At 33.0% G+C, this 14,875-nt stretch overlaps 1 protein-coding gene across 1 annotated transcript in view; it reads right to left on the bottom strand.

The window, feature by feature from the left end:
* The window catches only part of LOC126972682 (cAMP-dependent protein kinase catalytic subunit 3), a 59,328-nt gene extending 44,453 nt beyond the window's left edge, over positions 1-14,875 (bottom strand). The window contains exon 1 of the mRNA XM_050819573.1: positions 14,391-14,875. Coding sequence (XP_050675530.1) covers positions 14,391-14,568 — 178 coding nt within the window. The 5' untranslated portion in view covers positions 14,569-14,875. The remainder of the gene's footprint in view (positions 1-14,390) is intronic.

Here is a 14,875-nt window from a genome sequence, read left to right as displayed (position 1 = left end):
AGTCGCGAGCGCCATCTTGTTATAAATTAGACGGTATATGCATCGTCAATTGAATATATTCATATTTTAATTCAATCACTCGGAACATGAAGGCCGTGATGTGTAATTTCACATACTGACATACCAACGTTAAGAGCGTTAACAGCGGAAGTTATTTTAACATAAATTCTTATCACTAGAAAAAAGTCACGCTAACAACAATGATTGAAACAATGGAAACAGTTTTTTTCACCGCATATTCAAATATTTAGCCTTACTACTTTCAAATACCACTTATACGGGTAGTGCTCTTATAATAAGTAGGTTTCATTAAAAGAAAACTCATTTTAAAGTACTGTTAGGTGAAATAAACAAAATTTTACAAACTTTAATTATGTGCTCAATTAGTATTTTAACAGCCACAAATGTTTTTAAATACATTTTAGCGCGTATAAATAAAATGTTAATATATTAATCTCACAGTATTTTTAAATTTTAAATCATCGCCAAGTAAAAACATCATTTATTATATATAAATGCTAAGCTCTCTTAATAGTTTATTTGATAAATGGAATTATTAATAAAACTATCCCTAATCATACTTAGAATAGTTTGGAATATTTCATACATTTACACATCGAGGAATTTGATATTGGTTACGTAAATATTAACGAACTGTACTCATATAAATATTATATTGTCACATCAGGTAAAATCTCTAAACAAAAATATGGTATGGGCATTGAGGCTTGAGCCCGTATTTCACAAGGGACTAAATTCCAGCCACTCATCAGAAAATCCAAGTCATTTCACTAACAATTACGTGTATATATATTTCAGTCTCTTGTGAGTTTGTGACAAACCGAGCGCGTATAAGTGTTGTCGTATATTATGACGTGTATCATAATTTATATCAGTTTCTCGAAGTGACAAAGTTTTTATGTGTATTTCCCAGAAGCGTGGGAGTAATTCTCGACGGGTGTCGGCAAGTAGGGCACACCGCCTGAGGGCAAGCACCGACCTGTTTAAGCAGAGTTAGTTATTAGTAGGGATGTAGCGATACATAATTTTATCGATACGATTCCGATACCGATTATTGTACTAATTAGTAACTAATCGATGATATTTAAGTATTTTATCTCAGTCGTTTATCTTTATTATACACTAGCGGACCCGACAGACGTTATCCTATACACACATCTTAAATTTTAATAATAGGTCCCGCCGTTAATAGGTGTTCCCTAACATACACATGGGCAGGAGCATTAAATATAGACTGAATTGAGAATCTAAACCAATCTCAAATTCACTGGAACGCACAAAAAATTATCAAAATTGCTTCAACCATTGTGGAGGTAGTTCAATTGTGACTCTAAATCATCCTCGAATCCACTTGAACACACCCAAAAAATCATTCAAATCGGTCCATTCAATGTCAACACACGTACACAAGAATTATATATATATAAACATAAGTACAAACGTAACTATTACTAGAATTTGATTCTATATTAAAATAGTGTATGGATTTCTTTTTCAAATTAAATTCATTGATAAAATATGATAGTAGTCATTAACCAAAGTTACTTTTACTAATTTTTGTTAGGAATACAGAGCTTACTCAAATCACAGACCGTACTCAGATAATATTCTGTTATGCGCGCGAGTCCTTCGTCTCATCTGCTTAACGAGTTGATATCGGTGGTATTATAAAACCTGTCATTTATATCGAACGATATATCGGCATCAGATACGGTACATCCCTACTTATTTTTTGTTTATACAACAAAAGAGATTATTGGGACGGCAGTGATCAGAGTAAGCTATTTGGTGCATCAATTGATCTATTGACCTAAAATCCGGAGATCTAAATAGTTCATTTAGATGAGTCGTAGACGAGAATAAAATTTGATATACAATTATTTTTGAACTAAAAACTTTTTTAGGCACTTGCAGAACCGGCACGTGAAGTGGATTATATTATATACTAGCTGACCCGACAGACGTTGTTCTGTATATAACAAATAAAATAATGTTTTTATATGAATTAAAATATGCACCATGCTGTCGTAATGAAATTGTTTCACAGCAGAACTGTCAAACCGTGCGTCAATAAATTCTCTAAATAGAAATTATGTATGGACACATCAAAGGAAAAACAAATTTGTTGTTTTTATTTAATTTAGCAGCATTTTCCTAATTATTCACCTTTTAAACCTTCCCTGGACTTCCGCAAATAATTCAAGACTAAAATTAGCCAAATCGGTCCAGTCGTTCTCGAGTTTTAGCGAGACTAACGAACAGCAATTCATTTATATATATATAGATGACATAGAACGGAAAACCGCTCTTTGTACTAAGATCTCTTTGTCGTCACGCATTTGACATTAAAAAAAAATTATCAAAGATATTATTATTATTCTTAGATTAAGGATTGGTCTCCGCTGTGCTCTAGCTAGGTACCACAGGCATAGTCCGGTACACAGTCATACTATGCCCAAGTGGGCGTACTCGAGCCAGTCTCGAACAATGTATGACGATGTTCTGTTAAACTTTGCAAATAATTGCAACTAAAATGCCGGCTTGCGTAGAAAATCTTTGTAAAAAGAAAACTACAAGAAGTAAGAAAGAGACTGGGATCACTAATTAATTTAATAATTAATTTCAATGTAAAATAACACGATGCGTATGTTACAAAATTTGAAAGATGCCATTGAGTGACAAGATGCAACGCACTCAAGCATCTAATGGTGGCCGTAATAGAAAAGCTATTGTTCTTAGGTAGTGCGGTATCTAGTTGGAGTGCAGTGGAGATCAATCCTTAATCTAAGGTTAATATATTGTTACTGTAACCGTACTAACTGTATTTTGAATGACAAGTACTAAAACTTTTGTGTAATTAACATGCATATAGATTGTATTTTTAGTAATTGACGTTGACGAGCAATGTTTTGATTTTATGTCAGTAAATATTTTTGACTTTGACTTTAAACAGTCAGCCACAGTTGACATTAACTCCTTAGTATTTTGAAAATTATGCAAGTATCTAACGCCCACGTCAGGTCATCTATTCAAATCAAATAAAAATCACTTTATTCATGCAGGTCGCGGAAATGACACTTATGAAGGTCAAAAAAAAAATTTTTCTTATTGAATCTACCGCTACTTCGTAAAGGGTTGAGATAATGAGAAGCAGTAGCAAGAAACTCATTGCCACTCTTTTAAATCAAGATTTACATTTTCATTGTTTTACAAATCATTTCAATTATAATATAATATGTAAAGTGATGCAACAAACATATTCGCTAGCTCGTATGTTGAAACTAGCAGCTGCTTTCTGTGTACATTTTCGCGGCAAACTCAACAATGAATTGGAGTTTATTCAATATGATTTATTTCGCGCGGGACCCTAATTCATTTTATAAAACAAATGTGGTATGTTCCTTCTACCGTTAGTTATCTTCCAGTAAAGGTTCAGTCAATAAATGGGGTAAATGTATACACTTCTATAATAAAGTCCCAGCCACTCTTCAGGCATTATCTATAAATAAATTTAAATGTTTTATAAAAAAAATGGCTCTGTCGTAAATCCTATTACTCCACTGCTGAATATCTAAATGATCGGACAGCCTGGGACTAGATTGTGATTATTTTATAGCGATAGAAATGACTGTACAATATTGTATATTTTTATTGAAAAGAGCGCAAAAAAAGAATTCTGGAAGAGTTTCTTGCGCCGCTTCTTCTCTCTCAGAGCACTATTTGTTTCCGAAGCGATAGTAGTATCTAGTAGTTATTAGAAATGACATCAAAAAGAATTCTAAAGGAAACAATTTTGAGAAAATAAATGCCTTTTATGCCTTTAATATAGACACCAGCCGCACGAATCTTAAATCCCTAAATACTCTTTAGTGTGTACTTTAACTAGAAAGCCCGCGAAACTAACACGTTAATAACCATTACGAGTTATGAGTTTCCGTTTAAGTTGACACACTGTGGTAAAGCGACATAATATTTACGTTTTCATACTTTCGACTATAAACATATATATGGTGTATATAAGTAAATATATACTGCAAAGGAGCCCACTGGTAATACCAAAAATATTAAAATAAATATATATGACATAGAGCTGATAACAATTTTAAATTGATAACCATACCATTGATAAATATACCAATGAGCCTTGTATGTCTAGTATAATATTGTCTTACGGCCGTTCCCAATATTCAGTCTATCTCTTACTTGAGATAAAAAATCGTAACTATCGTTGACTTTTCTGTCCCAATAAACTTAGCGACGGTAACTCACCTTATCCGTACACACTGTCTGTCAATGGGACGAAGTATGACTTACCAGTGATAGAAGTTTGTATGGAAATTTCAATTCACGCGTCCCAATATAAGGCGATAAGAATGACTTATCGGGTATATTAGGACAGCTTCAGATTATTGACAGGTAATTACTGACGGTAGACGGTAGTAATTTATCTCTATCTGTAGATAGTATATTGGGAACGGCCGTTAATGGTCTTAATAATCTATAATCTATGTACCGTCACGCATTTGAAATTTGACAGGGATTTGAAGGCAGAATCAATATTGTTCGTTATTCTTATTTTAATATAATGTTCAGTTTGTATAAAAAACTGAAATAAGGAAGTGACACGGCAGAATTACTCCTATATCCTTTCTCATTCCGCAACATATTCAAAATATTTTGTCCCTTTCCTACTTCCACATAATATGACGCAATCTCGCACCCGATTGGGTAATAAATCACTAATCGACGCATCACAGACCTAAAAGTAGTTTGCCATGCACTTACTGAAATTTCGCCTAACTGTATCGACGCTCGCGCAACATATTATATTCCTTATTAAAGAAGAATTTACCAAAGGTGCTGTGTAACGCTTACTTTGAGAATCCTCTATATAAATACCGGCCACCTAATTGAGTGAACAATAGAATCAGTAATAATTTTAGTGCTGTGTGAACACGTGGCGGTGCGATTCTTCATCGAATCTTCAAAGAAAAGTGAGATCCATGCATGTCCTTTACCACCTTCATCTAAAATCTTCATCTTTAGTTCTGTCAGTCACGTGGGAAGTTATATTGATTTGGAGGAAAATGCTGAACTAAACAACTACCGATAAAGCTTATAGTACAGTACCACTTAAATTTATAACCGAATATGGTAATTAAAAACCTAACAAATTAATAAGTATGAAAAATTAACTCTTTCAAATCGACGGAATAAAATTGACATCACTATTTAATATAGGTACTCTCATATATCATAGTAACTTGGTCGATGCCCCTTCATTATTAAATAAAATAACTTTTACAATTCCTCGTAGTCGTGAACGAATTTGTCGTGAAAAAAAACCCTTGTTCTCTACTTTTAAACGTAGAACTTGTTATGCAAATAACTGTTTTATTAATCGTGCTACTAAACTGTATAATGATAAATTTTCTATTATACTCTATTATAGATTTATATAGTTACTCTTTGCTTAAATTTTAATAAAAAAATTTTTTTTGTATATCATTAGTTCAATAAGTTCATTGTATTTACACGTTGAATTGTCTGTGGTTACCAACAACCATGGAAGCCAATGTAAGGCAAATCCCCATTGTCCAAATGCACCGAAAAACACATCACGAAATTAAGGTTTACTTTTATGTAGTTTTTATTTCACTAAGTAACAAAACTTTTTACAAAACTAATATTTAAAAAAATACAAAATGATTACATGTAACAGAAATACCAAATAACATCTGTAGAAAACTTTTGGGGACGAATTAAAAAAAACTGACTATCATTGTTAGTTTAGATAATATCTTATTTAGAGAAAGTGTAAAAGTACGCAGCACATCGAGTAAGCACATGTAGGTTATATAACATAACAAGATAACCATCAACTGCCGAAGCCAAATAAAACAGCTCTTCCACATTTACTTGCACGTTTTAAATAACAAAAGGTATACCTTTATTTTGCTGCGCACATTTCGCAGCACCCATACTAATACACCGTTGAAAATACTACACTACGCATGGCGTATTATTTATTTGATATTATTTTTCGTATATCACAACATAGTCAAGAAGCTCAAGCCTTCTTTGTATTACAGGCTACAGCATAGAATAGGGATGGATACTTACGCTTTAACAGAGAGACAGCTCCCATACTACGAATGAAACTACCGTAAGGAACATTACAACAGCGACAGTGCTGAGCAGCAGGAACTAACACAAATAATTTTTACTTGGTTCCTACATGTGTTTCGAATGTGCTGTAGTTGTGTCGTGTTATTGACACAAGATGGCGCTTAGCACAAAACTTGTTGTATAGAGTATCACAGAGTAGGAATGGATACTTACGTAATAGTCTAGACTATGCGCTAGCACAGTACGAGTTGGTTATTTCACACAAAACTATTTAAATCTTTGCGAACAGTTACGAAAACGCGTCAAATATTTTTCTTTAATGGGTAAAAGTCAAAAGACGAATCAGACGTTTACGTGATTGTAAGAGATACGCCCAGCCCCTAACAATGCCGCTAGGATTTATGACTGAAACCAAAATTCTGAGCTGCGCGTCCCAGATAAGAAGCAACGGCCTCAATCTAATATAATATATAACCCAAATACTAGTAATACTATATTTTTCGACGTTTTCACAGCTTTCAGTGTCTATGTATACCTAAGTCCATTTACGTCTAGATAGACTATGAAAGCTGTCGAAACGTCGAAAAAAATTGACTTTAGAACTAACCTCTATTTTGAGCAATTAACGCACACTAACACAAAGTGTCATACAAATCATGAGTGTAAGACGTAGTCTGTCACGCACACTAAACTAATATTCCTGGCCTGTTTATATCAGTTGTCTAACAGCAAGAGTCTCTATCTAGACTCTACACGTAGAAACGATCTAAGGGTTTTCCATGTGAAAAATTAATCCTTGACGCCCGCATCCGATATCACAATGAAATTCCACGAGGAAACTGCTCCAGTTCGATATTAATAATAATAAGATAATAATGGTGATAAGTTGACGAGCGGTGTGTGACGGAAAGACGGTCAAGGCCGAAATAACAATCCAAGGTGAAAGTAAACGATACCTGATTATTGTATCAGAGTGCAGTCTGCTTTTATTTGCTTAACCCAAATATAATGATATAATTTAAGCCATTGTTAAATAGTAGCTATGTGACTGTACATAATTAAGGACACACACACACGAGTTTAGGTTTTTGAAACGAGCTAACGGCGTATTTTCTAATAACATCATAGGAGTGTTTTAATGCCTAATTATGTACAGTTAGTTACATACATTATTTTATAAACCCACATATAAGCCTCCATAATGCATTCAGGAGCCGGATATTATGACCACCAGCAATTTTAACCGGTAATACGTTTTAAAGTTTTCTGGCTGTCATAGATTTTTTTAATTCGGAGACAAATTAGAGTCGGCCCCAACTATCGTATCGTTCGATATCTTACTTACGTGCAACATTTGTTTACAAACTGACATTTCATTTTGAACTAAACGTTATCTCGACTGATATTAGAATAGAGATCAAATCATATATCTTTAGATTTCCAGAGATGTTCGAAATTTTAATGAAATAATAATATCGAAATCGATGTGATTATTTAGAATACCACTTTTACAAATAAGAAATTTCTTCAAATAAAGCTGTCATTTATGGTAGTCATAATGTTCGGTTCTTGAACATATCATGGAGGGTTAATGATATTTGAGTATATAAAAACATATTAATGTTTACTTGAATACTTATATCTGACAAAACTAATACACAATAAATAGAACTGTTTACTCTCACTACGGAGCCTCCGGTTCCATTCTCGCCTGCCACGTTTTTTCGGTTTTCGAATTATGTAATGCTAAGATACTAGGCGCGTATGAACCGAATTATTGCGAATTATTGGGGTAGTGCAGCGTAAGTAAATAATATCTTCATACTTCAAAAGAGAGCTGTACGTGCCATATACCAAATGAGACCACGAGAATCTCTAAGGGAAAAATTCAAAGATATTCATATTATGGCCATGAACGGCCAATATATTTATAGCAATCTCCTGCACGTACATAAACATTATAATTTATACAGTAAAATAAGCGACAAACATAATTTAAACACTAGAAATAATTACAAGCTTATAGTGCCCCCTACTAAAAACTAGGCTCTGTAAAATAAACAATTCTTTTGCATGCAATGGTATTAAATTTTACAATAAATTGCCAAAAAATGTATCTGAATTATCAATAAATAAATTCAAATCTTTTATTAAGCGCAAACTTATGTCGAAGACTTATTACAGTATTGAAGATTACGTAAACGATAGTACAATTTGGAATTGAATAGTATTGTAGTTGTTTTTTTTTTTATGGATTTTATGGTTCATAACTATTGTGTAATTAACATGTATCTAGATTGCATTTTTTGTGATTGACGTTGACGAGCAATCTTTTGATTTGTTGTCAATAAAATATTTTTGACTTTGACTTATTAATATATATATATATACTATAGATATCTATGTGTACAGGACGCTTCAAAATTTCTTTGTGTTGGTTGGCATCTTCCCAAAAAAAGTAAAGTAATAAAAATCTACAGACAGTGCCCAATTTAAAAGTTACCATCGAGACAGTTGTGATTTCAGCTTGCCAAAGATTGCACGTCTCTTATGCGCAGCGTTGAGTAAGTGCTCTACTCTTGTCATGTCAAAAAAAAACAGTTTTCTCGAAACTGTATCAATCTGCAATCTGTAGAAATAGGTAGGATATAGGTATACGGATTATATATCAAAACAAATAAAATATTTTTTTTGTTTGTAAATATTGAACATAATAATGTATATTTCTTAATATATATAAATTAAGTGACACGTTGTTTGTCCGCGATGGACTCCTAAACTAATGAACGGATTTTAGTGGGGATTACTTCATGGAGTGCAGTTTGCTCCACCTTGAGAGATAGGATAGTTTTCAGTTCGATTTGAGACTCAAAATTCATTTTTTTTTTTTCAATATTTGTTTTGTATGGACATATTTTGTATGAGATAATTTAGTGACGCACGGTTTGACAGTTCTGCTATGAAACAATTTCATTATAACAACAGGGAGCATTTTTTACGAAATAATTCTTGATGTTTTCAAATATTATTGGCAAATTCCTATAAAACAGATTTTTCTTTATTATCTATAGAACAACGTCTGTCGGGTCTGCTAGTATAATATATATATGTGTATCACGACCTATATAGTTTGTTTGGTGTTTATTAGATTTTTGTTTCCGAGTCATGTATGTTTATATGTATTTATGTTTAAGTTATTGTATTAAATATATCATTGTCTTGGACCCATAGTACAAGCTATGTCTAGTTTGGGGCAAGATAATTTGTGTAAAAGTGTGTCAATATTATATTATTATTTATTATGTAATATACCCACATGGTATTTCGTATACTTTTTAGATAAATAGTATTTAAAGTAACAGTTTTGCTTCATATACCGTATCATATCAGGTTTGTTTTGCATTTCATCATAAGCATTGTTTTGCTTTGGTAAATAATAAAGGAATTAATAGTATTGTAGTACTAATCATAGATTGAGTAACGTAACCAAACATGCGCTATTATTTTACACCCTTAAGGCCTGCATTCATTTTTTTTTATGGAATAGGAGGACAAACGAGCGTACGTGCCACCTGTTAAGTGATCACCGCCTTCCACATTCTCTTGCAACACCAGAGGAATCACAAGAGCGTTGCCGGCCTTTAAGGAAGGTGTACGCGCTTTTTTTGAAGGTTCTCATGTCGTATCGTCCCGGAAACACCGCACAAGGAAGCTCATTCCACAGCGTTGTAGTAAGAGGAAGAAAGCTCCTTGAAAACCGCACCGTGGAGGACCGCCACACATCCAGATGGTGGGGATGATATCATAACTTGTGGAATTAATATAACCAACACTTCTAAAAAGTAAATAAATATTATAATGTACGGCGTAATAAGTTACGTGTAGTTGTACTTTTTATTTTTTAATGTTGTAACTATAACATCAAAAGTTGCCCTCAGTTGAAACCTAAACTTTAAGGAAATAATACTTACTCAAAATAACAAAATTGTTCGAAAATGATGGATATAATGATATTAGTTAATAATTATTTTAGCCAGTAAATACGTTTCGTACGCTGGTCAAACGCCCTCGCCGTATTAGCAAGATCATTGGCAAACATGGTTTTTCCTACGATAGGCGAAGCAAACCAAAAACACGAAAGAACAACAACAAATTTGTGTTTCTGTTGCCACAGCTAGGGTAAATTCTATTTTTCATTAAAATCTAAGGTATTCAAAACCTTTTTGGTAAAATTATAATTTTATAGAAAATATTGTTTAATATGTAAGTGGCCAGTCCCAGAAACAAGCCAAAATTTCTGTTAATAAAAAAAAATGGGTATGCAAATAAGTTCTGATGGTACAAATTTTAAGAGATAACGCATGAGTTAACCTTTGTGGTGTCGGTTGAAAATGAAATCAATCTTGTACTAACATTATTATGAATCTATAACTATTCCTGAGTTATGACGTGTACAGCCAATAGCACTCAACCGACACAATATAACCGATTTCCCGCGCCTCATACAGTTCTCTGACCGATCTGTATTGTTCTACACTTTCCTTCTAACTACTACTAGTTTCTAGAAATGTGTGAAATATAAGATAATACTCACGTGCACCTCACCCTCCATTTTTCGATATGACTCTACATGTTTTTAATAATCTCTCTAAATAACTCTTATAACATATAACATTATATAATTTTACCACTTTCCCTGAAAGCGGTGCGAGTTAAGCCATAAATCGAAAAATCATCAATATTTAGGATCTTCAACACATTTACATATTTAAATTTATTGTTTGTGGTATTTTAATTCAAACGACCCCATGTCACAAACCGAAGTATTATATCTTATGGATGTATTGCGCTTTTTTCTGACATTAAGGAGAACAGGACGTTCCGCTGATGGTAATTAATACGGCCTGTCCATTACAATGCAGTCTCTTTGAGACATAAAATGTTAAATCACGTTTGCCCAGTAATTTCAGCCCTTCAGACCGAAACACAGTAATGCTTACATATTACTGCTTCACTAAGAAATAGGTGCCGTTGTGGTACCCATAATCTAGACGGCATCCTGTCCAAATGTGTTTCTATTGGTTGAGGATTTTTTATCCGTCACAAAATCAATTGACGATATGAAAGTTGGTGATATAGTATGTAACACGTATTCGCGTAATTCCTCCTAGAAGATTGTCTATAGTATAGACTCTATACTCATGTTACCCTGACGTGACCTTAACCTTTAGTTAATACTGATTACCTGTGACCCACGCGGTCGTAACTACTGCTTAGAAAATACCATAAAGTAATCTGATTACTTATCACAGACATATTATTTTAATTTCTCATACTCGGAAAGTAATGTTGTTTTGATCTGATTATTGGGTGGAAAATGCTGCTTCCCTCCATAGAGAGGGAAAAACTCATACAAACTACTTCCCACCTAAGGGCCCCGGCCGGAATGAACTTTAAAAATAGAACTGCTATCTGCTGTGAAGAGTTATAAGTAAAAAAACAGCTAATTAAAAAAAATGATGCGGCCATGTGACTTTCTAAACAGCCAGTGTTAACTTAGCGCAAACTTTTTTGAGCGGAATAAACCGCAACAATTACGCGGTGAGTTTAAAATTTAAAAAGTCGACATAAATTGTCTTAATTTGACAGGTAATTTTAAATAGGTACTACTAATATTATTATATATTATCAATAGTTTAGATAAACAACTAGTTTTATTAAGTTAAGTTTGTCTGAATACCTCGGGAATTGATTCTTTCGACCCTCGGCTAACAATCTACTATTTTGCCCTCCAGATCAAATAACAAAAATACGGTAACCTACATTCACTTTAAATGAAGCGTGACAAATGTTATTATCGTAGATACACAAACTCAGTGTTACTAGTAGCGTGCTTGTTTATATATTTACGAGATAATTTTCACATCAGCCGGTTTGGAATGTGTAATTAAAGCGATACGGCTTAATAAACTTTATCATAGATGTTAGTTTTATGGCTATCAGCACGAATCTAATTTGATTTAAAAATGTTTCACCTTTAAAATATTATGTTGTTTTAGCACCTTTTTAATTAACAAGAAAGTTGGTAAGTAGGTGCTTGGATTAAGTAAAGTTGCCATGATACAATAAGTGGTTTCGATTCTTGGAGATATAGGTAACACAAGACGGAATTGTAAGTTTACTAATAAAATAACTGGATTGGCACATATAAAAATTAATTTATCAGTAATTATAAATATGATAATCGACATTGTAAATCTTGAATAAATATTTTGAGTATCTTCATATTATTTTAAAATATTAAAATTAAAATTACTTTTCTGAAAAGTTGATTAAAATTTTGTCGTACCAATTATCTTTTTATTCTCGGCGATAGGGATTTGAGATAATTTATTGAAGTGGGCGTTATTTTGCGGTAAACCATAAATATTACATTGAGTCTCGTGCCAGAATATGCCAAGTCTACATCTCCTGAGGATGCCTCGTGTAGGGGCGAAACACGTGTCAAATTGATTGAAGACGAATCTTAGCCGAATTTACACTCAAGAAGGCTCACAGCAATGGGTTAGGGATTTGTTTGTTTTGTACACTTACTGTTAATTTTACGCATATTGTGTTTACTTGATTTTACTAAACAATAACACAAATACGTATCTATATAATCACATCTGTTGTTATGTCATACATATATGTGTAGTTATAGAACATGAAAAAGCAATTACCCTTATACACGTTAATAATGATTTTTTACTTCTATCAGATCGCCTGACAGAAGTGAAAATATAGTCGCATATCGCGTGTTAAACGGGTTTATACATATTATTATATTTGAGAGCCGCAGTGCGGTCATAAAGCCACAACTCGTTAGATTTGTAAGTGGAGCAGCTGTCTCTACTGTAGAAATAATAGTCAAGAGATACATCTGCCGACGACATTTCGTGCTCTGTTTCACTTTACACTTCGTGACGAACGCTTCTATACATTAATGTTCGTTTATTTGCATCTTAGAACTGATTACCACAAAATTTCTACACACGAACTCTTTTCTCTTTCGGCGTCATGTTTGTTTATGTTAAGATTTTTATAAATCGTATCGCTTGAACTAAACAAGTTCTCGCTAACATTTCTATTTTTCAATGATTTTAGATTGAATTAATTTATCATTTCAATTTCACAGCAATCGTTAATTAGGATTAACGATATCAAAGAAATGGGAACTGAACTCGGTAGTAACTATGTCGTAGAAAGTGCTCAATGTTTACGTTTAACTTTAAAAATTTAAACTAAAAAGTTGATCTACAAGAATATTTCTGACATAGAGTCACGCGTTATAATTTAAATTCATATTAAAATACCAATCCGCTTGCATCTGTGAAAGTCTGGTGAACATATGGTTTTTGCAAGTCGTACAAGATCTGCTAATATTATAGGAATTTTAATTTGCTCGACATACAGATTTAGAATCAAGATTAAATTACATACATTGATAAATATACCTTATATTTTTATGAAATTTAATTAGTGGTTATCTTATCTGCAGACTTAACTCTACATAACATAGTGGCGTCCTTGGCCCATTCCGAATAACTGTGCCAAATGGGGACCCAGAACACGGACGATGTGTTTCGAAGTAGGTTTAATTAATCTCAAATAACTTAAGTACAAATCCATATTATATTATAACCTATTTAATAGGAATCAATACAGCAAAAACAATTTAGTTTTCTTATTGAAACTTTTGAATTGATTGATTGTTAACTTAAAATGTATGGGGATAAAATGGGAAATTAGATATTTGGCATGTGCAAACTCAAGTTTGCTTGAGGAAGGAAAATAATTATATTGTATCTTCCTGAATGGAACCACTACACTACAACAATAATCTTACCATTTTAATTTTGAACAATAAACAGATTTTTTAGAACCAGTAATTTAATTTAAATAAAGGCTAAATTAAAAAACTGCTAAGTATTGAGATACTACATAAAAACAGTAAGTATTTTGTTGTTGTTGTATGTTATTAAAAATTAACACTCATTAGAAATATTAAAATTAAATACGTAACTATAATTAAGTTTTAGCGTTTCACCCATGTAAAGGTAAACGATTGTCATTTGGGGAGAAGGGTTAAGTAGACAATAAAGTTAAGTCATAATGACGTGTATTGTATTGTATTCAAAACAAATTAAATTACAATTAATATTTATTAAAATAAAATATCGAAATCAGTATACACGCACCGATTGTTTTGAGAATTTGAAGATCCTCCAACTCATATTCCTTCTCTTCCTCGGAATATTCTGACTCGGTGGTGGTCGACTCCTGTTCTTCGGTAGAAGATGACACCGACAAGGAGCGCACTTCTGAGCTCAGTTCTGAACTACAGTCTCTTACCAATTTCGCACTGGCCATCATCATTTTGATTATTGTAATTGCAACACTATTTACTTGAATTAATATATCATAGTATTAAAAAGTTTTTAGTGAAAAACTTTGTGTTTATTTCAGGCGGTAATACCGCGAGCCAAAGCCTTTTAATTATACGTTCGTCGGTCTGCGCTGTTCGAAGCACACCGTTAAACTGTTGAGTGTCGGTGCGGCGATGTCTGCCGTCTTAGTTTTCAACATAGAGTGTGCAGCTGACTGGATCAACCTTAATTCAATATTGAATGTGATTTTCGATTCGCCCGATCTGTTGTAGCGCTAAGTGTAGTCTGATCGTATC

This window comes from Leptidea sinapis, chromosome 27 (genome assembly GCF_905404315.1).
Source record: "Leptidea sinapis chromosome 27, ilLepSina1.1, whole genome shotgun sequence".
NCBI classification, from domain to species: domain Eukaryota; kingdom Metazoa; phylum Arthropoda; class Insecta; order Lepidoptera; family Pieridae; genus Leptidea; species Leptidea sinapis.
The sequence above is the reverse complement of the archived record's forward strand: the minus strand, read 5'-3'. Positions and strand labels throughout refer to the sequence as shown.